This window comes from Mus pahari, chromosome 14 (assembly GCF_900095145.1).
Source record: "Mus pahari chromosome 14, PAHARI_EIJ_v1.1, whole genome shotgun sequence".
Taxonomy (NCBI): domain Eukaryota; kingdom Metazoa; phylum Chordata; class Mammalia; order Rodentia; family Muridae; genus Mus; species Mus pahari.
In genome coordinates this window covers 80,781,510-80,808,549 of record NC_034603.1, presented here as the reverse complement: position 1 = coordinate 80,808,549, position 27,040 = coordinate 80,781,510, and the positions used below count along the sequence as shown (strand labels likewise).

Sequence of the window (27,040 nt, the reverse complement as noted above, 5' to 3'; positions counted from 1 at the left end):
TGTCATTCCCAGGAGTACTGTCCATCTTCTTTCAGGACATCTCCTTGTCCTGAAACTCATTCATTAGGCCAGCCTGGAGCCTGGGATCTTCCAATCTCTACCTATCACCGAGAGGATTGTCAGGGGGCAACTTAGGTGTCAACCTCTATCTTGCACCTTGTCTGAGACAGGTTCCCTTGATCGATTGCTTACAGTTGTGTACCTCAGGTTAACTGGCCCTGGAGGGCTTCAGGTTATCCTCCTGCCTCTGCCTGCCATCTTGCCACAGGGATGCTGGGATGGCAGATGTGGCCAGCATGCCTGGCTTCGTGTGGCCTCTAGCGCTTCAGACTCAGGTCGTCTTGCTTTTGAAATAAGCATTTGATGCACCGAGCCACCTGGTTGGGCATTTTGACTGTCCCTTGGTGAAGAAAGCTCACTGGGTACCCTGGTGTGTAAATCTCGGTACTATAGAAACCTGTGACATCATGAACTCTCTGGCTCACGGCAGAGTCCAGTTTTAACCACTGGATGGTTTCTCGCCCACCACAGGACTTGTGTTCTCTACCCCAGCATCCCTTTGCTCCAGTCTTTTCTTCCTCCCATTCCAGTAACTCACTGCTTCCAGATTCTTCTCTGGCCATACTCTTGACGGTGAACTTTAAATTATTTCTTGCCATATAATTCTCAAGTTTTTAACTTTGAGGAAATGAGTTTGGGGTGTGTAATGGCTATTCTTGGATGTCAACTTGACTGTATCTGGAATGAACTACAACCCAGAATTGGAAGCCTCACCTGTAATCCAGACCTTGAGGCTGGAAGACACAGGTTTCTGGGCCTAGATCTTGGCATGGAGATCTTTAGGCATAGTGGCCATGAAAAGCTTAGACATAGGCAATGTAGTACATGCCTTTAATCCCAGGCGACTAAGGCAAGGAAATCTCTGAGTTCAAGGTTAGCATGGGACAAAGCAAGTTCCAGATCTAAGAATGGTGGTACATACCTTTAATCTGGGCCACACCTTCTGCTGGAGACCTACATAAGGACATTGGAAGAAGGAAGACTCGCTCTTCTTTGCCTGCTTGCACTTACTCGCCAGCACATCTGTTGGAACCTACTTCTACAGAAGACCAGCTGAAACAACCAGCCTTGTGGGACAAAGCAACTATAGATTCTTGGACTTCCAACTCACAGCTAACCATTGTTGGGGTATTGGACTATAGATTGTCATCGAAATAAATTCCCTCAATATAGAAAAGCATTCCATATGTTCTGTGACTCCTGACTATACAGGGTGAGAAGAAGAAAAAAGAAAGACCATTTTTCTAACTCTGGAGTAACTTCTATGCCTAGTGAATGGGAAATCTGTCTAAGCCATATTTACATTAAGGTCAAAGGGATTTTGTGGTTAAGGGTTGCATTGCTAGGTGGGGCGTGGCTTTGGATGAATCCTGGCAGACTCAGCCGGCGTGCCTGCCTAAGCTCCCAGGGCAATGGCTTGGCTAAATATTATTGGCCAGTTTCTTGCTGTTAATTTCTGCCTCTTCGCCTCGAGTTGTTTTTGCTTGGCTTTGTTTTGTTTTTCTGGAGTCAGAGTTATCCTTGTGTAGCCCAGGCTGGCCTAGAGCTGCCCCAGTCTCCAGAGAACCGGCATTAGGGATCTGAATCACACTATCATAACCATAATCCCGACAGCGCCTGATAATGCCTAGGTTGGGCTGGGGTGCGAGCCACCGCAGAACAATGGTAGGACATTTCCCAGCATGCACAAAGCCCCGATTACATCCCCAGCACCGCCAAACCCCAAACAGAACAAGAAGGGAAAGAGTAAGGTTTACTTCCGACTCACAACCCCCTCAGATCCCCCACATCCTTTGAGGGTTCTGCCTCACCATTGACAGCGTCCCTCCTCCCGCCCTTAACAACCTTTGCTCCAGGATGTTTGGCCCTCATTGGTCATGGCATGGGGTTCCAGGGAGAGTGGTAACCATAGCATAGCCAGCAAGGGCTCCATGGGGGGAGATGCTCACTGGAAGAAGAGAATGTTAGCTCTTCGAGGAGCAGGGTCATTTCAGGGTGAGTTCTCTGGTGCCCCTTGCCAGCCCGGTTACCAGAAGTGTCACCAGCCTCCCATAACAGAAGCTGTGCTCACTTGTTTGATTAATTCCTGGCTTAGGGGTAGTCGTGAGATATACACCAGGCCGTCTGGCTGGGCAGTCTGTACTGTAAAGATTAATTGTCTTAAAAATGTGGATCGCCATTCATTTATTTGACAAATGCTTATTAAATGCCTCCCCCCCCCCCCCGTGCACCAGAGAGGGGAGATACACACACTCACTGTAATCCCCTTCAGGGCTGAGCAAGCTAATTGGTATACGTGTTAGGAGAGTGCGACAGGGGTTGGGAGCTACTTGGCTAGTTAACTATTTGGAGTGATGTATTTCTGTGACCATGCTCCCCGTTTCTCAGACTGACATCTATGGATTTCATTTCTTCCTTGTGCCCCGCAGCAGTGATTTCCAGCCTGCAGCATCTGAAGTTGAAGGAACTGCCTCCTATCACATTATCAATTATTAATACTTCCAAAAGTCGAGCGAGACAGAGGCAAATTAAAATCCGATTTCCTCGCTCTGGGCTCTAACAGCAGACCCTTAGCTCGCTAGCGTGGTTGGTCACATTGATCCCAAGGGCTGATTGGTAGTGGCATCTGTGTGCTTTTTGATGCATAAAAAATAGGAGAAATAATTAATTCTTAACTAGTATATTTTGCTTGAAAAATCTGTTTCAAACCAATTTTAAAAATAGATGTATTGGGCTGGAGAGATGGCTCACCGGTTAAGAGCACCGACTGCTGCTCTTCAGAAGGTCCTGAGTTCAATTCCCAGCAACCACATGGTGGCTCACAACCATCTGTAATGGGACCTGATACTCTCTTCTGGTGTGTCTGAAGACAGCTACAGTGTACTCGCCATATAAATAAAATAAATAAATAAAAATTTTTTTAAAAAAGAAAAAAAGATTTATTTTTATTTTATGTCTTTGCATGTTTTGTCTGCATTTACGTATGTGTGCCTCATGAGGCCTGGTGACCTTAGTGCCCATAATAGGGACTTGGCTCCCCTAGAACTGGAGTTATAGATGTTGGGTGGTGAGCCACCACAGGTGTGCTCGGAGCTGATCTGTGTCTTTTGCAAGAGCAGTCGGTGCTCAAACCATTTTGTGGTTGTGGGTTAGAGAGCTGAGTTAGTCTTCATAGTCAGCAGAGAACTGCTCAATGATTATTAAAATTAATACAGAGTAGATTTTTGATAAAGAGAGAATGTTACCGAAGGTTCTAGAAGAACTCAGTGTAGCCTTCTCAACTCCAGTCACAGCTATTTCAGGATATACTTTCTAAAGTCTACTAGGTGAGCCCTTGGCAGTCACTTGGTCTGAGTGCAAAGCCTATGTATTCTAATTTTCTGGGTTGGGAGAGGAGAAAAGGAGTCCGGGGTGTAGATATCTTGCCTTGACCTCATGGTTGTCTGGGAACATGTAAGGAGTCTGAAATGTTTAGAGAAACTGGGGCCTCTGGTGTATGGAGGGCTCTGCAGGGCTGGGGCTTGTTGCCTGAGCCAAGGCCTCACCAGCAGTCTGTGAATCTTGTAGGGAGTCAAAGAAGGTCATTGAGTTGTCAAGGCTGGTCTGGTGGTGACAGGCAGCCCTGGGGTCTGTGGGAAGGGGGTGGGGGATGTACAACGGAGGAGGGAACCTTCCTTAAGACTTTGCCTCTGGTCACATGACACTTCCCCATTCTGCAGCTGGCCTATGGAAGCGAGAAAATTCTTGAGGCTTGACAGATTAAAATAAGTTGTGACAATTTTCCTGAACACTTAGGAGTTACAAACTGATAAGGATGTCAAAGCACTCAAGAGGCCTCGGGCAGAAAGATGGAGAGTCTTGTGTTCAGATATAGGGGTATCTTAGCCAGGGTTTCTATTCCTGCACAAACATCATGACCAAGAAGCAAGTTGGGGAAGAAAGGGTTTATTCAGCTTACACTTCCACATTGCTGTTCATCACCAAAGGAAGTCAGGACTGGAACTCAAGCAGGTCAGGAAGCAGGAGCTGATGCAGAGACCATGGAGGGATGTTCTTTACTGGCTTGCTTCCCCTGGTTTGCTCAGCTTGCTTTCTTATAGAACTCAAGACTACCAGCCCAGAGATGGTCCCACCCACAATGGGCCCTCTTTTCTTGATTACTAATTGAGAAAATGTTTTACAGCTGGATCTCATGGAGGCCTTTCCTCAAGGGAGGATCCTTTCTTTGTGGTGACTCCAGCTTGTGTCAAGTTGACATACAAAACCAGCCAGTCCAATCCGTCTTAGTTTCTTGGCTGGGTTTATTAAGTAATCACAGAAAGATTTGATTTGGGCGCTAGAGAGATGACTCAGCTGTTAAGAGAACTATCTGGTCTTCCAGAGGACCCAGGTTCAGTTCCCAGCACCCACATATCAGCTTACACCTGTCTGTAACTCCTGTCCCAGGGGATCTCAGTCCCTCACACAGACATACGTGCAGTCAAAACACCGATGGACTTAAAACAAAAATAAATAGATTATTTTAAAAAAGATTTGATTCAGCATTTTTATAGCTTAATAAAAACATCCCTAAGTTGTGAAAGGAGCCTGAGAAAGGCAGGAGGCCTCTTCTGTTTTCATTTTGACCCAGGGTTCTAATCTGACCTCTGTCAGGGGCATATCATTTTCTTTTCTTTTCTTTTCTTTTTTTTTTGGTTTTNNAGANNGGGTTTCTCTGTGTAGCCTTGACTGTCCTGGAACTAACTTTGTAGACCAGGCTGGCCTCGAGTGCTGGGATTAAAGGTGTGTGCTACCACGCCAGGCCTTCATTTTCTTATTGTGATGACAAAATGGTATACTTTTTAATATACCAAAATCCTTGTGCCCTTAACTCACACGGCCAATGCTCTGACTCGCTAGCATGTGGGACTTCCTCACTTTCTTGTCATACAAACAACAAAAATCAGCGTCTATTAGTTTCTTAGGGCTGGCTTGATAAAAACCAGAGCAAAATGCTTGACTACCAGGTGGTGTACAGACTTTATTCTCTTGCTGTTCAAAGGCCAGGGGTCGAAAATGAAAGTGTCACCAGTGCCAGCAGTCTCTGAAGGGTCCTGAGGAGGGGTTTCCTGCCTCCTCCAGCTTTTGGTGGCTCCTTGCTTTCTTGTGTCTGCATTGCCCTAATTTCTGATTCTGTCTCCATATTTCCTCCCTAGGATCTCCAGGTCTGTCCCAAAGCTGCCTCATTGCTCCTCCCACGGTGTGAAGCAAACCCTTGAGCCACCTGAGCTGCTCCTTCTGTCTCTTACAGAAGTGTCACTGAATTTAAGGGGCCACTTGCTTAAAGCATATGATCGCACCCTCAGATTTTATCTAATGATATCCGTTCTTCAGATTACGTCGTTACAGGTTCTGGGGCCTGGGGTGTGAGCATCTTTATGTTCAGAGGCAATCCATTCACAAGACCTCAGGGGACCTCACTCGGAGCCCACATGACCAACTCTGGTCTCCAGTTCAGTGCCTTGGGTTGTGGAGTCCCTCTGCCTGCTCCCCTTCTGACTGTGCACAGGTGAGGGACTGGCTTTGCAAAGGTTAATCTCAGCTTGGAGTCTAGAATCACCTTGGTGACAAGTCTCTGGGCGGTCAGTTTAGGATAATGGAGGAAGGAAGCCCCACCCACTGTGGGCTGCGCCATTCCCTGGACTGGGATCCCGGACTGTAAAAGGAGGAGTAAGTGGGCGGAACACAAGCATTTACCTCTCAGGTTTCTTGGTGATGTAGCTATGGATGTGGTGTGACCAGCTGCCTCAAGCTCCTGCTGCTGTGACTTTCTCGCCATGATTGACTGTACCCTTGAGTTCTGTACCCTGAGTTCTTTCTCCCTATGTAGCTTCCATGAGAATATTTTATCACAGCAACAGGACAGGAGAAACTAATAACAATCCCGGTCTCTCCCGCTCTCGCTCGCGCTCTCCCTCTCTCAGGCTCTCCCGCTCTCCCAGCTTCTCTCTGGCATCAGCTAAACTGCATGGGATGAGTTTTGTTGGAAGAGTAGCATCTTGAAACCCTTGCTCTGACTTCATCCCAGATCTATAGATACCTGAAGTTTTGTTTTGTTTTGTTTTGAAGGGAAAAAAAAAATTGGGTACCAAAGATTAAAATGCTCCTACATTCCAAATAAAGAAATTCAACCCCTCCCCAAAGTCAAAAAGAAGTTTTTATAATTTTGCTTTTGAACTGCTTATCTTTAAGCTTCATTTAACTTACGATTGGCTATAATTTCTTGGCTTGTGTTGTGCATACTTAAGAATTCTCTGGATGTGAGAAAAGTCAACCCTCAGATTAGTTTTTGAATGAGATTAAATTTTTATGAATACTAAAGTCAATAATTAAGAAGGGCTAATGGGCGTTAAGCTAAACATTCATTAATTTAGGTCTCTGCAGGTGTGTTTTTCTTTTGAGTCAACACATCTATTTTGTCCCAACTCTTAACCATTCCTCAGGCCCCGAGGAAGCTTGGAGGCCCCGATTCTAGCCCAGTCACTTTTTATTTCTGAGGCTCTGTTTTTTTTTCTCTCCTTGTCTCTCTTTTAATTCTCACTACGAATTAGGGATATTCTCCTTCCAATATTTGATCCAAGGCCCCAGCCTGACGTACTCAGGCTGTAGTTTGAGATTCCTGGGGCTGCCTTCTGCTTCCCTACCCGGGTTGACTGGCTGTTGGTCTCACATATTCAGTTCTCAATCCATGAGTCGTGCCCCACAAACCTCTGTCTCCAAAAATATTTACACTAAGATTCATAACAGTAGCAAACATTACAGTTAAGTAGCAGTGGAATAATTTTATGCGTGGGTGTCACCACAACATGAAGAACTGTATTAAAGGGTCACAGCATTAGGAGGGTTGAGAGTCATTGATCTATAGCCTTCTAGTGCTAAACCTTTTTGGGACAATTTGATCAAATCCTTAACCTTCACCTGATTTGATTGCCTTGAGGTCCTTAACCATTTTATCTTCTATCTTGGGCTTTGGAAGCAATGCTGACAGGACAATGGAACCTGCATGTTGTTCTGTCTGTCTGTCGCTTCTGCCCCCCCCCATATATAATGTTTTCACGTGTATGTGCATGTATTCTCAAGTATGTGAGTGTGTGTATACATGTGCGCATGTGTGCACACGTACACACAATGTGCATGTGGGAGTCAGAGGCTAACCTTGGCCTCTACCTTGCTTGATACAGGGTTTTATCACCGTTGTACACGCCAGATGCACTGGCCTGTGAGCTTCCTAGGATTCTCCCGTGTTCACCTCCCCGCTCATTACAAGAGCACTCTTGTTACAGACTTGCACCACTCTGGGGTCTGGAGACCCAAATTCTTGACCTCATATTTGTGTACAAATGTTTTAACCACTGAGCCATCTCTCCAGCCCTCTAGTACCTTCCTGAACACCACTTCTCCATTTAAAACAAAAAAACAAAAAAACAGAGTCTCACTATAAATCTCTGGTTTGCCTGTAGACTAGGCTGGCCTTGAACTCACAGAGGTCAGTCAGCTTGCCTCTGCCTCCTAAGAGCTGGAATAAAGGATATATGCCCCTGTGCCAGCCTCTGCACTCTGTTATGAATAAGGGGCTTCCCATTTTGATCTCCTACCAGGCCCCATAAGGCATGTAGTTCTCTGCTAAGCAATTTACAGTGGACAAGATCCGGCCTGGCTCCTGGTAGTTCACCTGGCCACTGCTTCCAAGTAATTGGAGGTGTATGAGTTAATTTTTGCTGCTGTGACAGGCTAAAATCTTGGTGGTTTAAAGCTACATTGATTTGGGTTTTGATTATGACTCAGAGGGAGACTGCTTGCTTTTGCTTTGCAAAACCCTGGGTTTGTACTCCAGCACTGTGACCAGCTTGCAGTCCTAGGGGTTACAAGTCGTGAAAGTCAAGGTATGTGAAAGCGGTATTCCTTCCAGATGCTCCGGGTAGGTCTATTTCCTGGCCTTTCCCAGCTTTAGGTGCTTGCCCACTGACCTTGGCTTCTGCCTGCATTTCGCTGATCTCTGTGACCAGGGCCACCTTTGCCTTTATTCTCTCCCTGTTGTCTCCCTCTTGTCCCTCATCGGGACCACTGGAATGTCATGGACCCACCACGTGATCCAGGATCATTTCTTTACCTTAAGACCCTTCACGTAATCACACAGGCAAAGATCTTTTGTATTGTGTAAGGATGATGTCATGGTTGATTCTGATCACCAGTTTGTCTAGGTTATCACCGTGGAAACACACCTCTGAGTGTATCTGTGAGGGTGTTTCCAGAAGGATGAAGACTCACCCTAATTATGGGTGGTGCCAGGCTGTGAGCTGGGGTCCTGGGCTGAATAAAAAGAAGTGAGGGGAGCGGAGACCTTTATCTTCCTCTGCTTCCTGCTTGCGGCTGCAGTGTGACCAGCTGCTTTGGGCTCCTGCCTGTCATGTCTTTCTCAGGATGGACTGTACTCTTCAGCTGTGAGATAGAATAACCCCTTCCTTCCCAATGCTGATTTTACCAGATGTTTCATCAATGAGAAGAGTAACTGATACAGATGCTATGGTTAAACAGTTCATAGGTGTAGGTAGATAATCTCTGGGCAGCAGATATGTGACTGCCTGTCTGGAGATGCTGGATCTAAACATTCATCCATAGCATATTCAGCCTCTATGGTTTCTGGGGGCTTATTCTGAGGGTTTCTGAGTCCAGCAACCAGAACCAGGTGTGGTGGCATAGTCTTAGCATGTAGGAGGCCAGAGGATCGGGGGACTCAGAGCTCTCTTGGGATCCACAGAGAGTCCCTGTTTCAAAGCAAAACAATGGCAAAAAAGAACAAGTAGAATTTTGGGGACAAAAATAAACCTTATTTCAGAATAAGAAGAAACCACGCGTTTTCAGAGCGTTGGTTCTGAGGGCTCTCTGGTCATTTTCTCAAATATCGTCTCCTCCCATACACCTGCTACCATGGCCCCGGGTGTGGATTGCATGGTCCATTGCTCCCTTATCCTTAGGAAGGAGAGCATGCTCTGCTGCCTTGTCCTACCTAGCTGGAGAGATCCACAGCATCCATCAGGGGAAGGCATGAATGTCCATGGCATCCTTGAATAGCACAAGACTTTAGTACTAAGCCTTGGTTTAGGCGGTACAGCCAACACAGGACACAGCAAGGTATCTGAGCAGCATGGTAAAGCCATGGTTTGGACTGATGCCACATGTTGGTGTGTACCCAGCAACTCCCGCATCCCATCCCATCACTGATGTGTGGTGAACATTTGCTGAGGGATTGGATAAGCAGGTCACTCCAGTGAGCGGCGATGCGATGGGGTAGGCTGGAAATTGAACTTCAAGCATTGAGCCAGATTTGTTTCGTTAGTAGTATGCTTGTTAACACGGCCTCTGTGGACTTACAAGCTGGGAGATAGGAGAAAAGGCAGGTTTTGTTTTGAATTTTGAGACAGGGTCTTGTTCTGAACTCCTAATGCCCCTGCTTTGTTTCTGGAGTGGCTGGGAGCGCCATGCCTGGTTTGGAGGAGTTATTTAGAGCAACACCAGTAGGGAACAGGAAAATTGATTTCTGCTAATTATTGTCTCAGATTGTATCACCCGAGGGTTGATTCCATATTCAATTGGTGGTGGTTTTTACTTAGTAATTGGTATCTTATTAAGCTAGCAGTCGAGCAAGCCGAGTATGAATTTTAAACACCTTGTTCAGGCCTAGGAACTTGTAGCTCTACAGTGGATTTCCATAAGTCAGCAGGATCGCATGCCTAAGCCTCTCTAGAGCCTTTGTCCTACAGGCTCAGAGCCAAGTGTTAGACAAAGGCGAGGAGGGGCCAGATTGCTGACTCGGATTCTTTCCTGAGCCCTGGAGAACAGCTCTTGTCCGCAACAGGCTCAGAGACGTGGTGCCCGGTTGCTGTGGACTTCTCTGCGTAGGTTAGAGGCTAGCGTGTTCTCTTTATGGTTTACCTCTTTGCATCAAGGAACCAGTCTAAAGGGGAATAGGCAGATCTGTCCCAACTGTGAAGGCACTGTCCCACGGTGTCCCCTGTCCCGGTTACCCTTAACCTTCAATTTGACATAGCCTAGACATCTAAGAGGAGAATCTTTGGGTGATGGGTGAGTTGCTTAAATCAGATTGGTCCATGACTATGTCTGTGAGGGGCTTGTCTTAAAGTAGGCAGGCCCAACCAGTAGTGCCAGGGAAATGTTAGTGATTCCCCCCCCCCCCAAAAAAAAAAAAAAAAACAGACAGGAGCTGATCAGATGCAAACACAGTAGGGTCTTTTTATTCGAGCTAGCTTGGGCCCTTAGTGCACAGGATGGTTTTTGTGATGAGGAACCCCGAATATTTATCAGGGCAAGACTTTATAGTAAGGAGTAAGTGGAGCGTGAGGTGGGTGTGCAAGTTATTATGACCTTTAGCATAATTGGCTGGTGTTGGGAGCCATATCATAAACTTTAATGCTTCTTTCTACATTGGTGGTCATTAGGCAGGGGGCAGGATTGTTGCAGCCATAACCTGAAGATGCTGGTCTTGTTGGGAGTGTAACCTGGAGACACAGGGCTTGTTGGGGGTTAGCCTGGAGATTGGAGATAGGCTCGTGTTCTGTTATGGGATAACTTGGAAAATAACTAAATAACTTTTAGATTGCCTGAATTCAAGTACTCTAAAATGGAGTCTGAATTTAAAGGATTTGGCCTCTCAAACTCACTATGGGCAGTACCATTCCCTAGGCAGGTGGTCCTGGGCTGTGTAAGAAAGTTAGCTAAGCATGATCCTGGAAGCAAGCCAGCAAGTTGTGTTTCTCCATGGTTCATGTCTTAATTTCACTCAATGTTGGACTGTGGCCTGGAAGGATAAGCCAAAATAATCTATTGCATTTTATTTATTTATTTATTTTTAAAGATTTATTTATTTTAGGTAAGTTCACTGTTGCTGTTTTCAGACACACCAGAAGAGGGCATCAGATCCCATTATGGATGGTTGTGAGCCACTGTGTGGTTGCTGGGATTTGAACTCAGGACCTCCAGAAGTGCAGTCAGTGCTCTTAACCGCTGAGCCAACTCTCCAGACTCCTCTCTTTCCTTTTCTATATTGCTTTTGGTCGTGGTGTTTTACCACAACAGAGAAGAAGCTAGATCACACTGCCAGAGTCCTTCTAGAAGTTTCCATGTATGTGGCTTTAGGATGTACCAGTGCGATGATGCTACCAGAGAGTTTCAGATGACCAGGAGGGAGCAGAGCTAGTTGGATGTTTGTTGCAGTGATTTTCAAGTTGTGCTGGGGTATGAAGATGAGTTGGATTGTCAGTTCTCAAGTGTTATGGTAGGTCACATGTCAACCAGTGACTGAATAAATATATTTTTAAAAAATTAAGTTTTGTTTTGTTTAGTTGTGATGTGTGTGTATGTGTGTGTGTGTGTGTGTGTATGTGTGTGTATGTGTGTGTATACTCATTCTGTAGTGCATGAATGGATATCAGAGGATAACTTGTGGGTATTAGTTCTCACCGTCCACTGTGTCGGTCCTGGGGCTAGAACTCAGGTCCTCAGGCTTGGCTACAGATACATTTACCCACTGAGTTGTCTCCTTGGCTCAGTAGAGTCTTCTTCAGACTCATGTAAAATGTTACTGAGTGATTTATTCTCTGAGAGTTATAGGATGACACCAGAGAGTCACAGGGTTGGCTTTTGCACTGCTGACATTTTGAGTCAGATAGCTCCTTATCCTGGAGTTGGGATACTGTAGGAGAGTCAACACTCATGGCTTCTAGCCTGCAGATGCTAGGCGCGTTCCCCAACTCCATCACTAAATGCCTCACTGAGCAGCGGTAAGAGCAAAATTATTTTTGCTGATAACCTCTGCGTGATACCGTGGTAGGTGCAATGGGATTCCTGGAACAATTTGATCCAGCACACGCACATCGTTTTCCTAATAACTCTTAAGAAAGTCTTTATAATGTGCAGCCAGCAGATAATGCTCTTATCCCTGGTTGATTTATTCATTCAGTAAATAGGGGCCATCTGCTCTGCACTAAGTCCCAGAGAGACAGAGGTACACAAGGCAGGCGTGGTGCTGTTCTCAGGAGTTTGCCCTTAGGGAGAACGAGGAAGACAAGAAAGGTCCATGTTAGGTCAGATATTCAAGGAATGCTCCTTTGAAGGGTAGCATTTGAGGGGAGGTCTGAATAACAGGAGGGTCCAGTTAGGTGACCCTGGGCTGGGCACTAGGTGCTTTAGGCAGAGGTAGTAGCAGGTGCAGACACTGTGAGGAGAAAGGTCTGTGGAGTCAGAGGTTGTTGGTCCGTCTGGCTAGGACCTGGTGCCAGATTCCAGGAGCTGAAGAGGGGAGTTGGATTTCCTCAAGGGCAGTGAGAAGTCCTGGGGATGGTGAGGGGCTGCAGGAGTCATGGACTTGATTAGACTGATCCCCGAGGTACAGAAACTGGGTGTTGGGAGGACAGAAATGGAAGGATGCTCCTGTCTGGTGAGCGGGGCAGGGGGATGGAGAGACTCCATTGAAGTGTAGGGTAGAGAGCAATTTCTAGAGGCTGTGTATATGACTACATATGTAATGTGCACAGCAGTTTTCAAACCCTCTATTATATATTATATAAATGAGACTTTTTAAAAGTCCCCCTAGCGAATGATAAAGACGGTAAACCCTCAGAGATCTTGACGCGGCGAGGGTGGCACACTCACAAGATGGCACTATAGTCTTTACTGTCTCAGCATCAAGGCACTCTATCTGCCTGCCTGCTGCGAGCCTCTGCTTTCATTTGCTACAAGGGCATAGTTATGCTCTAGCCAATCACACTCTAGCATTGCATCCTGGGTTATTACATCGCTCTCCTCTACTACACACAGCTGACATGAACGGACTGCTTATTGCTATAGATAGCTACTGGATCCTGATCTTATTTCTCATTTACATGTCCTTTACAAAAACATTTAACTGGGGCCGGCTCGCAGTTAAAGAGGTTCGGTCCATTATCATCATGGTGGAAAGCATGGCAGCGTGCAGGCTGCCATAGCTCTAGAGGAGCTAAGAGTTCTTCTTCTTGATCACAGGCAGCAGAAGGAGACTGCATGCCAGACTGGGCATAGCTTGAGTGTCAAAGCCCCTGCCCCCACAGTGACTTACTTTCTCTAAAAGGGCCACACCTCCTGGTAGTGCCACTCCCTATGACCAAGCTTTCCAACACCTGAATCTATTGGGGCCACGCCTATTCAAGCCACCACAGAAAGGTAGAGGCGGGTAGGGTATTAAAGCTCAAAGTCCATGCCCAGTGACTTACTTCCTCCAGTAAGGATCCACCTCCTAAAGGTTTCACAACACAACGTTCCCCCTACAGCACTAACAGCTGGGGACCAAGTGTTCAAACACAAGGCTGAAATCCTGGGTCTGCATGCTGATGTCATCAGTGAAGTTAGCTTCTCCCATGTGGGCTGAAGGGACACAAGTCCTGGCACAGTTAATGTTTGTCCATTTGATATATCTGGGAGGAAGGAATTTCAACTGAAGAATTGCCTACATCAGATTGGCCTACAGGTATATCTATGGGGCATTTTCTTGATTGCTGATTATTGTGTGGGTCCACTCCCCTTGGGGTACCATCCTTGGGCAGGTGATTGTGGGCTGTGTTAAGAAAGTTAGTCGAAGTCAGGGGTGGTGGCGCACGCCTTTAATCCCAGCACTTGGGAGGCAGAGGCAGGTAGATTTCTGAGTTCGAGGTCAGCCTGGTCTACAGAGTGAGTTCCAGGACAATCAGGGCTACACAGAGAAACCCTGTCTCGAAAAAACCAAACCAAACCAACCAACCAAACAAACAAAAAAACCAAAAAACCCAAAAAAAAAAAAACAAAAAACAAAAACCTCAAAAAAGAAAGTTAGTCAAGCAAGCCAGGGGAAGCAGGCCAACATGTAACATTTCTCTGGTCTCTGCTTCAGTTCCTGCCTTGACTGCCTTGACTTCCCTTGACTATGGGACTATGGATTGTGACCTGTAATCTTTACCTCCTCAAGTTTTTTTCTTTTTTTCCACCCCAACAGAAAGGAGACCAGGACAAATTTGTAGAAACCATATAATGTCCCTGTCATCCCTGGAAGGATGAACACCTGTTCTCTAAGCAGGATTAGAACAGATTACATTTAACTCACTTTGAGGGACACAGGGACTTAAATAGGGGAATGAGGAGACAGGGTGGTGGCCTCGAGTAGAAATGGTTAAAGGGAGACAGAGGAGCAGGGAGGGGAGAGGGGAGACTTCTCCTGCTTCATGAGGCTTAACCAGGCGCCTGGAACAAGGTGGGCAAGGTGGGTCCCAAGAAGTATGTCTGCGGCTTTGGAGGAAGGAAGGTCAGGGGGCCGCATGCTCAAAGTGGGCAAGAAGGGACCAGGCAGGAGTCACCCCGTGCAGATTGATTTAAAAACAAAACAGAAACAAAAACAAAAAGAACACCCACCCACCCAACCAACCAACCAACCAACCAAGCAAGCAAAAATCTTGGTTAACTTTCCATTCTGAAAATTTTAAATGCTTAGGGAAGTAGGAAAATTCAGGGACTCCCTGCGTGGCTGCCCCCCAGCTTCAACGGGTGTGAACGTGTGAGTTTTGTTTTACCTCAACTCCATCCACTTTGTCTTTCCATAGAATTCTGTGGCACATCCAGAGCGTCGTCGCATCCAAGGCGCCTCCCTGTGTAATGGCTAGTGCAGTGGGGGAGTGCTGTGACCCTTTTTTCGTATTGGAACTGAAGGCCTCACCCCCTGGGCCTTGTTTTGTGCTGTTGTAACAACAGTGACAAGCTGTTGTTTGTTTTTGAGACAGGGTCTTGTTGTATAGCACAGGTTGGTTCTTAACCATACCCCTCTTTTTCAGTTCCCCAAGTAGTAGGTCACAGCCATGTGGCATCTTGCCTGGCCTGGGAGGTGGCGGGTCTCTTGGGGGCATAAAACCATCTCTCCAGGCCACCTCCTGACATAGCACAGAGCCTGTGGGGGTCACAGTTGGCATGAGTAGCTGATTCTTGCTGTACTGATGTAGGTGGAACTAGGAACTCGAAGTGGTAGAACTGGGATTATAAAGGACTTCCTAATAGATTTGCTTAGGAGAAAAATCACACAAATTCACATCAGATCACACAAGTGGAATTTAACTAAGGAGCACCACCTCCGAAATACCCCAAAGATAATAAGCAGTGTGCACAAAGACTTGTTAGAGATGAGAGCAGTTTAGGATGCTAGGATATAAGTATTTACTCAGTAGGATCACTCAAACGTTAGTCTTTGATTCCCATGACAAGAGAGACAACCCTGACTTAACAACCAGCCATTAGGTTTTTCCCATCTGGAAGACATACCCCTAAAGGGCAGTTGGGGGAGGGGGTGGGTGGGAGTGTAGGGTCACAACTATTGTTAAATCCAGGTCTGACATGAAACCCTTTGTGCTCCTATCTAGAAAACCATATAATTCTGCCAGGTGGGCAAGATGACCCCGGGTAACAACTATTCAGAAAGAGAACAACACCCGGTGTACTCAAAACTGTTCTGGCAGCGTGTAATGTCTCTGCTGTGTAAGTCTCCTAGCTGCCTATGTGGCCAGACTTGCAATCTGCAGCCTCTTTTTAAGTTGCTCAAAGGGTTACCTGGGTCCAGGACCTGAGACTGAAGGATGACAGTATATGTGAAATGCATAAGCCTAGTGCGTATGTAAGCTAATGAAACCTGCTGGGAACTGACTGGGCATTAGCTGAGAGCTGGACAACCACCCTAAGAGAGTTCTTCCTTCATCGCTGCGTGTGCAGAGTGCTCCTCACTAGGAAGGCACACCGTTCTAGAACAGGGTAACAGATGCCTGCTCTTACTGTATTCTTCGTATACTCCAACTGCAGGCTGTTCTCCTGTCCTGAGTACTCTATGCTTGGGCTGCCAAATGCAACACCGACCACTCATTTAACTTTACATTTCAAAAAACAGTCATGACATTTGCATGTTCTTTACACAGCACAGGGCATACTTATGATAAGCAACTATTTGTTGTTTTCCTGACATTCACATTGAACCAGATATCTGGCCTTCATTTTTATTGCAGCTAAATCTAGTCAAGGTGTTTTCATAGAAGCCCTGTAGTGTAAAGCCATATCTGGGGTGGGAGATGCTTCTTATATGTGGCCCTCAGAGGGACCTCAATATTGACAGGCTGTAGTTAGCAAGTGAAAGATTGCAAGCACAAGTAGAATGCAGAACCTGGGCATCCTTCTAATGGAAGGTATTGACCTTGAGAATAAAGCCGTTGGCCTTCAGAATGTTGCCCATCTTGATACTGGCTCTGTAGTTCAGTTAGAACCTATGTTGTCATGTTTAGGACATAGGACAAAAGATGTAGACAACATTAAGTACGTCAGAACTGATCCAAAGTGCCCCTTCTTTGGGTGTCTGTAGCCTCCCCGAGGCTTCCTGGGATGTGTGCACAGGTTCTGCACTGCCCTAGGCCTTCGCCTCTGTGTTTGTGGCTTTGCGGGGAGGGGGGAGAGCGCTGCTCTTGCCCGCCCGCCTCTGTTCCTGGGCGCACGGAAGCCTGTGAACCTGAGACTTTATTCTCCAGGCGGGATTCGCCGGTTGCGAAGGGGCGGGGCCGGGCGGTGGAGGGCCACGTGTGCTGGAGTGAAGCAGGAAGTGACTGCGGGAGTGGAGCCCGGCGAGCGAGTGGCATCGGGGGCTGATGGAAGTGGAGAGGGGGCTGGAGAGGGCACCCTAGTGAGTCGCCTTTTCTCTCCTTCTGGCCCGGGGTGCAGCGGCCTGGAGCTTGCAAAGGGGTGCCCTATAAGGCGCAGGTCCTGGAAGAGCAGCAGGGGCTGTGACAGGTGGCAGGGGGAGGGGGGTGTTCGGGCCCCCTCTGCTCCACCCTAGGATGAGCTGGAGATGGTGATGCGAGGCTCATGAGTGCACAGCCAAGGGTCTCTTCATTCATTGTTTCATGGTGGTGTGTACAGGGGACAAGGGACCTGTGGTATCGGTGGCAGCCATTCAGAGGCCCCTCCCACCTCCACCTGTGGCAGGTCTGGGGGGAGGCTGGACAGCCGGCTGCATGCCTGACTCCTAGAGAACTTTTTCATGTTCATACTGGCGGCCCAGAGCCTGAATCTGTCTCATGGGCGTCTCTGGTAAAGTCCGGTCTGCGAGTTCTGTGCCTGCTCCCTTAAGCTCACGCCGTGCCTCGCTTTAACTAAACCAGCGTTTCGAAATGCGGAGGCAACATTTAAAAAACTGGGAAAGAGACAGAAAAGGACAAAAGGAAATTTACTGGCCTCATAGGAGCTGGCTGCTCTGTGCTGTCAGCGCGCTGTGGGCTTCGCTCAAGTTATAGGATGGGTGGAGAATGGTCCCCTGTCCTGGTCACTGGTCCAGTTTATGATGTTAATATCCAGCTCTGGAGAAAGTCTGAAGCAGACTGCCTGGCATGATTTGGAGCTGCTGAATCCTGTTCCTAAGAGCGTATTAGTCTGTTAAGTGCAGGAAATGACAGATGCCAGTCTCCGATAGAGAAGGACTCACTAAACCACTGCTGTGTAGAAGCTGGTCTGGTTTTATATGCTTAGCTGTGTGTAAGAGTTCCCCTATGGAGCTAAATAAGGTGCAGATTTGGGGATCCAGCAATTGTGGAGTGTTGCCTGCGCCCTGTGCTTTTACGTAGCTCCAACGGCTGGAGATGGAGCTCATTTGGTAGAATGCTTGCTTACCATGTACAAAGCTTTGAGTTTGATTCCCCAGTGCCACAAAACCCAGCTATTGTAGCACACTCTGGTAACCCCAGCTTTGGGAGGTGGAAGGCAGGGGGATCAGGAGTTCAAAGCCACCCTCTGCTACACAGTAAGTTCCAGGCTACATTAAAAAAACAACAACAACAACAACAACAAAAAACAAAAAAAACCCATCTAAGTAGCTCTCAAGGGGGACCAGACAACTGGCTCTCCACCACCCTTGGAGAGTAACCAGAGTTTTCAAACAGTGAGTGGAGGAAGAGGCGTGCTGGGCTCATACTGCGATAAGTGGTGGGTGGACGGGGATCCGTCTTTCGCTTCATCTCAGGAACTCAGTTATATGGTGAACTTAGAAGAGTATTTTCCTAGCCCCCTGGCCGCCATGAAGATACACAACTCCCTTTGGTTTGATTTTGCTGGTTGGCAAATGGGAATCGTTTCTTTTAACCAGTAGCTGTCAAAGACACCGTGAGGTTCTTGCGGGGGTGGGGGGTGTTTTACGCTGTGATCTGTCTCGGATAGTGAGACTTGAGAGGATGTTAGCTCCATGTCTGTTTTTGTGTGTGTTTAATGTTTTACTCGCAAGCAACTGGGAGCGATCGATCAGCGTGTTAATGCTCCAGGATCTCAGTTAAAAAAACAAACAACAAACAAACTCAAAAACAAACAAAAAAAAACCACACTCAAGTCTCTCAGTTTTTTTGTTTGTTTGTTTGTTTGGTTTGTTTTGACAAAGGATCTTACTATATGGCCCTGGTTGTCCCAAAACTCACTAAGTAGACCAGGCTAGCCTCAAACTTGCAGACATCTGTTGGCATTTGCCTCTTCAAGGGCTGGGACTAAAAGGTCCCTGCTATCAGGCCCAGCACACACCACTCTTTTGAGGTTGACTTGACTCAGGGAGGGTGGAAAAGGCTAATTTGTTTGCTTAAAAATTAAAAAAAAATTAAAAAAAAATGTGTGCAGTCACCGTCTTGAGATCCTCTGTCATGTGTGCCCAACCTGCACTCCGGTATAGAGATGAGTATAGCCCAACACACAATAGTGAACTTACTTAGACGGTGTGAGATTTGGGAAAGGGTGAATTTTAAAACTACCTCCTTGTGTGTGTGTGTGTGTGTTGGGGTGGGGGGGTGGGGGGCTTGTGCATTCCATGGTGCAAATGCAGAGGTCAGAGGAGAGCCTGTTGGTTCTTGCCCTCAGGTGGAGACCAAGCTCAGGTTGTCAGACTTGGCGGTTTTTCGTTGTTTGGTTCTTTTTTGCTTCTTGGTTGTGAGGTTCTCCAGTGTCAAATTGTCAAAAGGCTGCATATGCTTGGAATGTGACCCCATAAATGGTTTGACCTTAGACCTAGCATGGGGGCCCAGCGGGGCTCATCTGAGCCCACAGCCTTTTCTGAGTGTGGGATGTGCCCAGGGCCCTGCCCACACTCAGCCATGGCTTCCTCTAAGGGCAGCCGAGGGAACCTCTTTAGCAGCTATGCAGGCTGACTCCTGCCTGCTCAGCTCTGAGGGAGCCAAGCCAGGTGGGGTCAGGTCCAGCCCTGTGGATGCTGGAGGGCTGAAGGGGAGCTGAATGAGCCCTTTGAGTTGAGGCTCACACCTAGCTTGTATGTGTATGTGAGTGCCAGGACACATGGCCGCTTCGCAAGTGGACTTCTCTGCCTTGTAACTTTCCGTAGGCGAAGCCTGACATTTGTGATCTAGGACAGGATGGACAGGATAGGGTCTCAGTCTTGAATATAGTTAGGTCTGAGGAGGTTCTCTGGGCCCACACGAGAGAGGGCCCTTTCTTTGCTTAGTGGACTGCGGTGCCCCTTCGCCGGCAGCAGCTATGTGCAGAGCTGTTCATGGTTCTATCTCCTTGTGCCCTCTGGCTCTCCTCTCAGGGTAAGCTGGCTCCTTCTCCTTTAGCAGGTAGTTTGCTGCGGATGGCCATGCCTGCTTTCGCAAGGCTGTGGGAAAGTGTCTTCACCATTCTCAAGCAGTTACAAATTTAGGTTACGGATGTAGGCAGGCCCCTATAGAAAACAGCAAAGACGTGTGTTTGGACATGGTGTGTGTGTGTGTGTGTGTGTGTGTAGTCATGGAAGGTTTCGTCACAGATCTGGCATGAGGTGAGCCTCAGAGGAGGCTCTTGTGTTTCGAGGGCAGGAGCTGTGGAGGGAAGGCATCCCCAAAGGGGCTTATGGGAACTGAACCTCAGAGGCACAACTGTCTGGGTTGTAAAGGTGCCCTGATGAGGTAAGTTTCATGGGAGCATAGTGCCCAGACTGCATGCTGCTGGACTTTGGCTGGAGAGTCCATGGCAGTGGGAGGGTCTGGTCTGTCGGGGGAATTTATGTGTAGCCAGGAGGCTGGCTTGGGGAGCCAGGAAGGTGTGACTAGGAATCAGATGGAAGGCGTTTAGAGGGCAGTTTGATCTAGGGACCTGTTCTTTGGCAGGGTCTGAGGAGAAACGGCAGGCAGGGACAGGTGCATGAATGAGTGGGCCTCTTGGGAGGGCTTCCTGGCCTCTTTCTCCCAGTGTCCTCACGTTGCCTTTCAAAGTTACATGACTTTTAATGTCCCTGTGCTGGTACGGGTATGGTGGGGCCTGTTGCAGTGGTTTGACTTGAATGTGCAGACCACCTACTCTGCCAGAGGGCAGCTCGGGCAGTGGCTTAGGTAGGTCACATGTGTAGGTCACAATTGGGGCTCCTCAGCATCTGTCTGACCCTCTGCTCTTCTGTGCACAGCTGTATCCAACATGCTCCAAGGTTATAGCTCCGTGGTCCAGGCCTTGCTGGGGACCTTCTTCACCTGGGCAATGACAGCAGCCGGGGCAGCTCTCGTGTTCGTATTCTCCAGCGGGCAGGTGAGTCACTTCGCTTCTGGGGGTTCGCAGGGACCCTTTGGAACCTGCCCCTTGCCACACAGCGCCGGCAGCGGCCACACAGGCAGGATGTTAATGCTTCCCAACTTCCTTGTTTTCTCTGTTTCCTTACTAGGCCAGGGAACAGGCATCCATTAGTGGTACACAAGCCGAGCATTGTCTTCGCCTCACCTGCCTCTGGCACCCAGACTCAAAAAAGCAAGGGGGTGAGGGAGGAGCTATTACGCCTTCATTAACCCGCTGCCTCGTTCTGAGCTCCTGTCTAATTTCCTGCATGCCCAGAGCAGATGTACTATGCAGAACCCAAGACGATTACTTTCAGGTTGAACTTCCCTCCCTGTGGCTGTGAGCTAGACAGTTGGTTAGGGGTTGTGGGAAGGAAGAAGTCTGCTTCTCTATTACCCGAGCCCAGGGCATTTCGGTCCTCCCCGTTGGCTGAAGATTGGCAGGCTCCTCCTCCTCAATCCCCTGTACACTTCTGTCTACCCACCTCCGTCCCCACATGCCCTCCCTCCCGAATGAATACAGACAGGTCTGCTTCCTCGTGTTCTCTCTCCTGATAACATGTGAGCCCGCCCTTCCCGTGAACGCATCCTCTTTCCTGGATGAGCACTGACAGCCGCCTTGTCCATATGCATACTGAGTCTTCTCAGCTCTCCCCCCCCCCATATGTCCTCTGTGGCATCCTACAGAGAGCCCCCAGTGTCCTCAGTCACTCTCAGGCTGTATGTTCTGGCCTCACATCCTCACGAGATCTTGTGTTTCTCCCCATCTTTTCTTCCTCTGTACCCCACATCCCTGACATCCCCCATTCACCCTCTTACACACACCCTGCCTTACTCTATGCCACAAGCACAGCCTGTACCCACCTCCTATGCCTGAAATCCCCGTTCTCCTCCCACCCTGAGCTGCTCCCCGTTTCAAGCCCAGAGCCACTCATGGCTGTCTCGAAGAATGTAACCCTCGCCTTGCTCAAGGGCAGTTGTAGATGCTGCAGGAGTGGCCCATGAAGAAAGCACTTAGACCTCATTAAACACACGGATCCCTGGATCTAGAAAGGAAAACTTGTCTAGAAAGTCGGTGTCTCAGGCCCCTTGTGTTATAGACCAGTTTGGCAGGTCCTGGCTCCAGCTATACAATCCTGCCTCCCACACTGCTGCCCCCACCCTAACAGGGGGAGGGTGGTTAGCACAAATCTATCATTTGGAGACTTGGGTCTCCAACTACACAGCCAAGAATTACAGGGTACTCAAGATTTCAGTGCGTAAGACACCTAGGGAGGCCAAATGCATGGATAGGAATCGAATGGCTTTTGGCAGTAACTAGGAGGAGGAGGAGGAGGAGGAGGAGGAGGAGGAGGGAGGGAGGATGTTCAGTGGGTGTGGAGAATCCTTACATGGTAGCCTGCTGTCCCATGAGAGTGCTGAAGAGCATTATGTCGTATGTGCAGACAAGTCATTATCCACTAGGTATGATGGAAGCAAAAACATCTTTTTATCGGAATCGATACAGTCGGAAAGGTGCACATTTTATACCTCTGCAGTTTGATTATTATTTTATAAAGTCCCATGTATCTGGACCTAGATCAAGTGCCAGCTTCTCACGGTCTCTTCAGGCTCCTTCCCAGTCACCACGCCCACTCAGACTTTCACTCCATGCAAAATACTCCCACGCTGCCCGTCTCTCCCACAGTAGACATCACCCCTGTCTGGCTGCTGCTGTTAGGTTCCCTGCTCACATAGCTGCTGCTGTGCTGTGTCAGGCTGAATCCACCCTGCTCAGTTCCCAGGTTACTTAATGCTTCTGCCTGCTGTGTACATGCATGCACACACACAGGGTGTTCTCTGTGTGTGCGATGTGTGGGCATGGTTTCTCTGCCCCGTGGGATTTGGGTGTTCTCATTGGTCTGTCTGTCTTACGGTGGATGGCAATTTGTGCAGTCTCTGCTTTGGGGCTCTTGGGAACAGCGCGTGGATTTGGGGACTCCCAGAATGCATTTCTGTCATTTCTCAGCAGTGACGTGCACACTGCCGTCACTTGCTGTTAGTCCCACTACATGGCTTTCTGTGTGATGTGGCTGTGCCAGTTTGTGTCCCCACCCGTGTGATTGTGTTGCTCCAGTGTTCCTCACTAGCCCTTGGTCATTTCCATATTTTAGATCAACTACTTCCTAAGGGCATTAGGGGTGCTGGGGAAGAAAGAAGGCGTGGGTCTGTGCACCCTAAGACCCTCTCCCCCTGCCAACTTGTGGTTGACACTGGAATGGGTGTCATGTTTAAATGTGTGTCCATGTCCTCCCCCTCCTTCCCCTGTTCTTGGCCCATTCTGTTTAGGTCAGGAGGTCACCACCAGCTTAGAAGTAGGTCAGTGACCTTTGAGCCCTTTGGGCTTTATGGCAGTCTCCTTACTGATGTCACACACACCATCCTGTGGTCCTCGGAGACTGAAACATCTCCCTTTTTCATTTGCAGAGGCGGATCTTAGACGGAAGCCTGGGCTTTGCCGCAGGGGTGAGTTCACAGTGGGTGAAGTGGGTTGATTCTAATCTTTCCCTCCCTGGGGCTGGTGCCAGCCCTTCTCCATGCCCCGTCCTGATGTGCTCTCTGTAAGAGCTAACTGCTCTCATCGTTGACTGTCTTCACTCCCCAGCTTACGAGGTGCTCTCCACTCTTTCCAAGGAGAAGGGAGTGGCTCAGGACTTAGGAAATAAGATGACATCAAGACCGGACTGGCCTGATAAATGACAGGAATGTAATATCTCCTTCTTCTCTTCTCCTTGAAGGGCTTTAAAAAGGATTTATTTGTATCTTTCTTATGTGTATGTGTCGGGGGCGGGGTCTTGGGTGGTGTGTGCATCTGAGTACAGGTGCCCCCTCCACAGGTCAGCGATGTCAGACCTCACGGGAGCTGAAGTTACAAGAGGTTGTAAAGCTCCTGCTATGGGTGCTGGGACTCGAACTTGTCATTTGTAAGAATGATATGTGTGTGCTCTTGCCTGCTTCCCCATCTCTCCAGCCCCAGGAATTTTTATTTTAGGTACTTTAAAGCACACAAGAAAAAAAAATCACCTATAATCTATACCCTCACTATGTAGTACCCACCTTCGGTCATGATTGACACTTGGCAAATCTCATTTTACCTGTCTCCCTTCTGCCTTCTTGGGAACTGAGACTGTTTTATAAAAGCAAATCCCAGATCCATGTAATTTCACCTGTAAATTCAATATGTATCTCAAACTGAGTGACTTCCCGTGAAACCGTAAATCAGTATGGCAGCATTTCATCTGACAGAAGGCAAACAGCGGTTCCTCTCTGTGAGCAAACCCCCGAGCCGTGTTCATATTCCAAGGGGCCCTGCGAGATTGTTCTGCAAGAGCTGGGATCCAAAGAGAATTTGCTGGCTGTGTTCTTTAAGTCACTCAACTCTCCCCCATTGCAACTCCCCACAAGTTGGTAATTTGTTGGAGAAGCTGGGCCTTTGTTTCTAGAACGTTCCACATTCTGAGTTTGGTGGGTCCTTCTCCTGTTCTTGATCTCTGAAAACTTGAACTTGACCTAGAGGCTTAGTTCAGATTTTATCTTTCTTCAAAAATCATTAGAATGAGTCAATTGACTGTGCTCATGTGTACGTGTACATGTGCCACAGCACATGTGTAGATGTCAGAGTACCGATTGCAGGAGTTGGTTCACTACTCCCGCCATGCGTGACCTGAGGATCAGACTCTAGTTGTTAGGTTTGGAGGAAACCTTCCTCCCCTGCCTCCGCCCCCGCCCCCTCAGCAACTTTGTAAACCCGGATTTTATTTTTCAAGCGTGAGTACTTTATAGTGGTACTGTATATTCCAATTGTATGGCTGTATCAGAAGGCACAGACTGTGGGCTTTCTCTTTGAGTAGATCAGAGCGTGGTTCTTATTGCCTGTTCTTAGAGAACCTGGAGATTCCCAAGCTATAAACAGGTGCACAGGAGTTGTAGCAGAATCCATTCCTAGGCCTTCAGCTTGTGTATATTCCTCTCCATAAAACTCCTCTGCCTGAAAACATTCTGGAAGCCAGCTCTCTTTCTAGCCATCTCTAGACAGCCTTGCCTTATTTTAGCAGCAAAAACTCCTGGCAGAAGTTGAGATTTAGGGTCACATAATCCCCTTTGAAGCATGCCTCCTGTGACCTTATGGACCGCTCATAAAGCCCCATTTTTCAAATGTTCTGTTACCACCCAACTTTAAACGTACAGAGCTGTGAGGGTTACTCCATAACAACTTGGTAGGACTCTGAGCTTCCTGCCAAGCGATCCCATTAGACAAGCTGGTATGTTGTAATGTGCGAAGATCCTGAGAGCCCTTCTCCAGCCATTGTTCCAGCCTCACCTCAGGGTCCTTCACAGCACTGTTGTTAAGTGAAGGGTGAGGCCCTTAGGGTTGGCATAATGCCAGCCTCTCACCTTTTCTGTCTTTGGACTCAGCCTGGCTCTCATGGCTCCCAAGGGCTAGCGATCTCTGAAGGCTCAAGGGTATTGTGGTGGCATCTCTGTCCCCCAGCCTCCCTCTGCTCCCTGCCTGCTCTACATGTGCAAGCCTGATGGAGGATGGCCTGTTCAGCAGTTCTAACCCCTGACCTGCACTGCCAGGAGGACAGTCTATAGCGAGATGAGGGAGCGGGGCACAGTGAGAAGAGAGCCACTCAGGAATAAGACAGATTATTGTTATTATTGTTGTATTTTTCTTTCCTTTTGATTTCATGCTCAGACTTCCAGTGTGACTGTAAACAGTGTGAGGGGGGAAATGATTTGTGTCACCTTCTCCTCCACAGTGCTGGGATGCAATGGTCTTGCCCTAATGAGTGCCCAGGGTGGAGTGGCCCCTAATTGAGTGGTCATGAGACCTTCCTCTGTAGTCTCCCAAATAGTCATCCCCCTCTGCCTTAACCCAGTCCTCCCCATCTTGCTTGTACTGTACCCCGTTAGTGTGAAGGGGTAGCTTACCCCTAGCCTGCATTCCTGCTCAGCTCCCCTTTATTTCCCTGCCCTGTTTTGTAAACCTGGGCCCACTGTGCAGATTGGCTACCATATCCTTGAGAATGTGGTCCTTATTGATGAGGATGCTCCCGTTGTCCCTGTAAGGAGATGGTAAAATTGATGTGAACACAAGAGAAGTCTGAGAACACCAGAGATTGGGTATGGCTCAGTTAGAGCACATATGCAGCATGTGCAAGGCCCTGGGTTCAATCCCTACCATCTCCCCCAAAAGAAACAAACACCTAGAGATTCAGGCTATACTTTCACACGGCCCTGTGTATGTTGAGTCACCCCACCTCTGTAGGCTCTCTGTTGGAACGGGTAGATGTTTAGTAGCTTTAATGTTATTAGATCAGGTCGGTGCTCACAAGATGCTCTTTTTTAGCATGACTGGGCCGTGTTGCACCCGTCCTTCCAGCCAGTCGCTCCTCTCTCCATTCATCCAGCAGAAACCTGTTCCAGTTTACTCACTGTGTCAAGGCAGGGCGGCCAAGGGACAAGAAAACACTTCTGCCTGTCATGAAGTTGTGATTCATGGGAGGGGTGTGCCAAACAGTCTGGTGGGCTAAGTCCATCTGCTTCCTGTTCTTGTGAATGTAGACAATGCACCGGAGCAAGCCACGCCCACATGTCACGGTGCCTGTGGCTGTTTTTGCATCACTGAGCTCCAGTTGAGCCTGTGGCTCACAAAGCCAGAGCTGTCTGTTCTTTGGACTTTAAGAAAAAGTTAGCTGGTTCCTGAGGTGGTGCTGGGGGCTGGGTATTCCGAGGCCTGGTGGCGGGGTGAATAGCCGAAAAGGAAAAGACTGCTGCTCTGACCCATTGGGCCCAACTGTGGGTTCTAGAATGCTCACTGGAACGTCTAGTGTTTCTGAGCAGGTGATTTCCTGGGAAATGCTGGGTTTGTGTGGACCTTGCGAAAGACGCTTGGTCCTTTTTCCTTCCTTTGCTGATGTCCGGCGAAGCCTTCAGAGGATGGCTTTGTAGCGTAGTGTGGTGACTTATGTGGACTCTTCCACCATTTTTCATGCCACCTAGGACTCAGAGTTTCAGGGCTAGAGAGATGGTCCAGTTAAGAATGTGTGCTGCTCTCTCAAAATACCTGAGTTTGGTTCCCAACACCCACATTGGGCAGCTCCCAACTGACTATAACTCCAGCTCCAGGGAGGCAGGGTCTGACTCCTCTGGACTCCATGGGCACCTGTACTCTTTTGCTCACATCTGCACAGAGACACAGACATGCACAGAATTCAATTATAATAATAAATCTTAAAAAGGATGTCTCCAGAGATGGTCAGGGCAAAGGCTTTGGTTTTTTTTTTTTT

At 48.1% G+C, this 27,040-nt stretch overlaps 1 protein-coding gene across 3 annotated transcripts in view; it reads left to right on the top strand.

Moving 5' to 3' along the window:
* Positions 1-27,040, top strand: part of Slc39a11 (solute carrier family 39 member 11) — a 420,215-nt gene that overhangs the window by 66,233 nt on the left and 326,942 nt on the right. For 2 of the 3 annotated variants that reach the window (XM_029545677.1, XM_021214003.2), the window contains exons 1-3: positions 16,744-16,825; positions 20,567-20,685; positions 23,175-23,213. In XM_029545677.1, the coding sequence (XP_029401537.1) occupies positions 20,578-20,685; positions 23,175-23,213 (147 nt within the window). In that variant the 5' untranslated portion in view covers positions 16,744-16,825; positions 20,567-20,577. Of the gene's footprint in view, positions 1-16,743; positions 16,826-20,566; positions 20,686-23,174; positions 23,214-27,040 lie in introns of those variants that run through there. The other variant, XM_029545678.1, reaches the window with a different exon arrangement.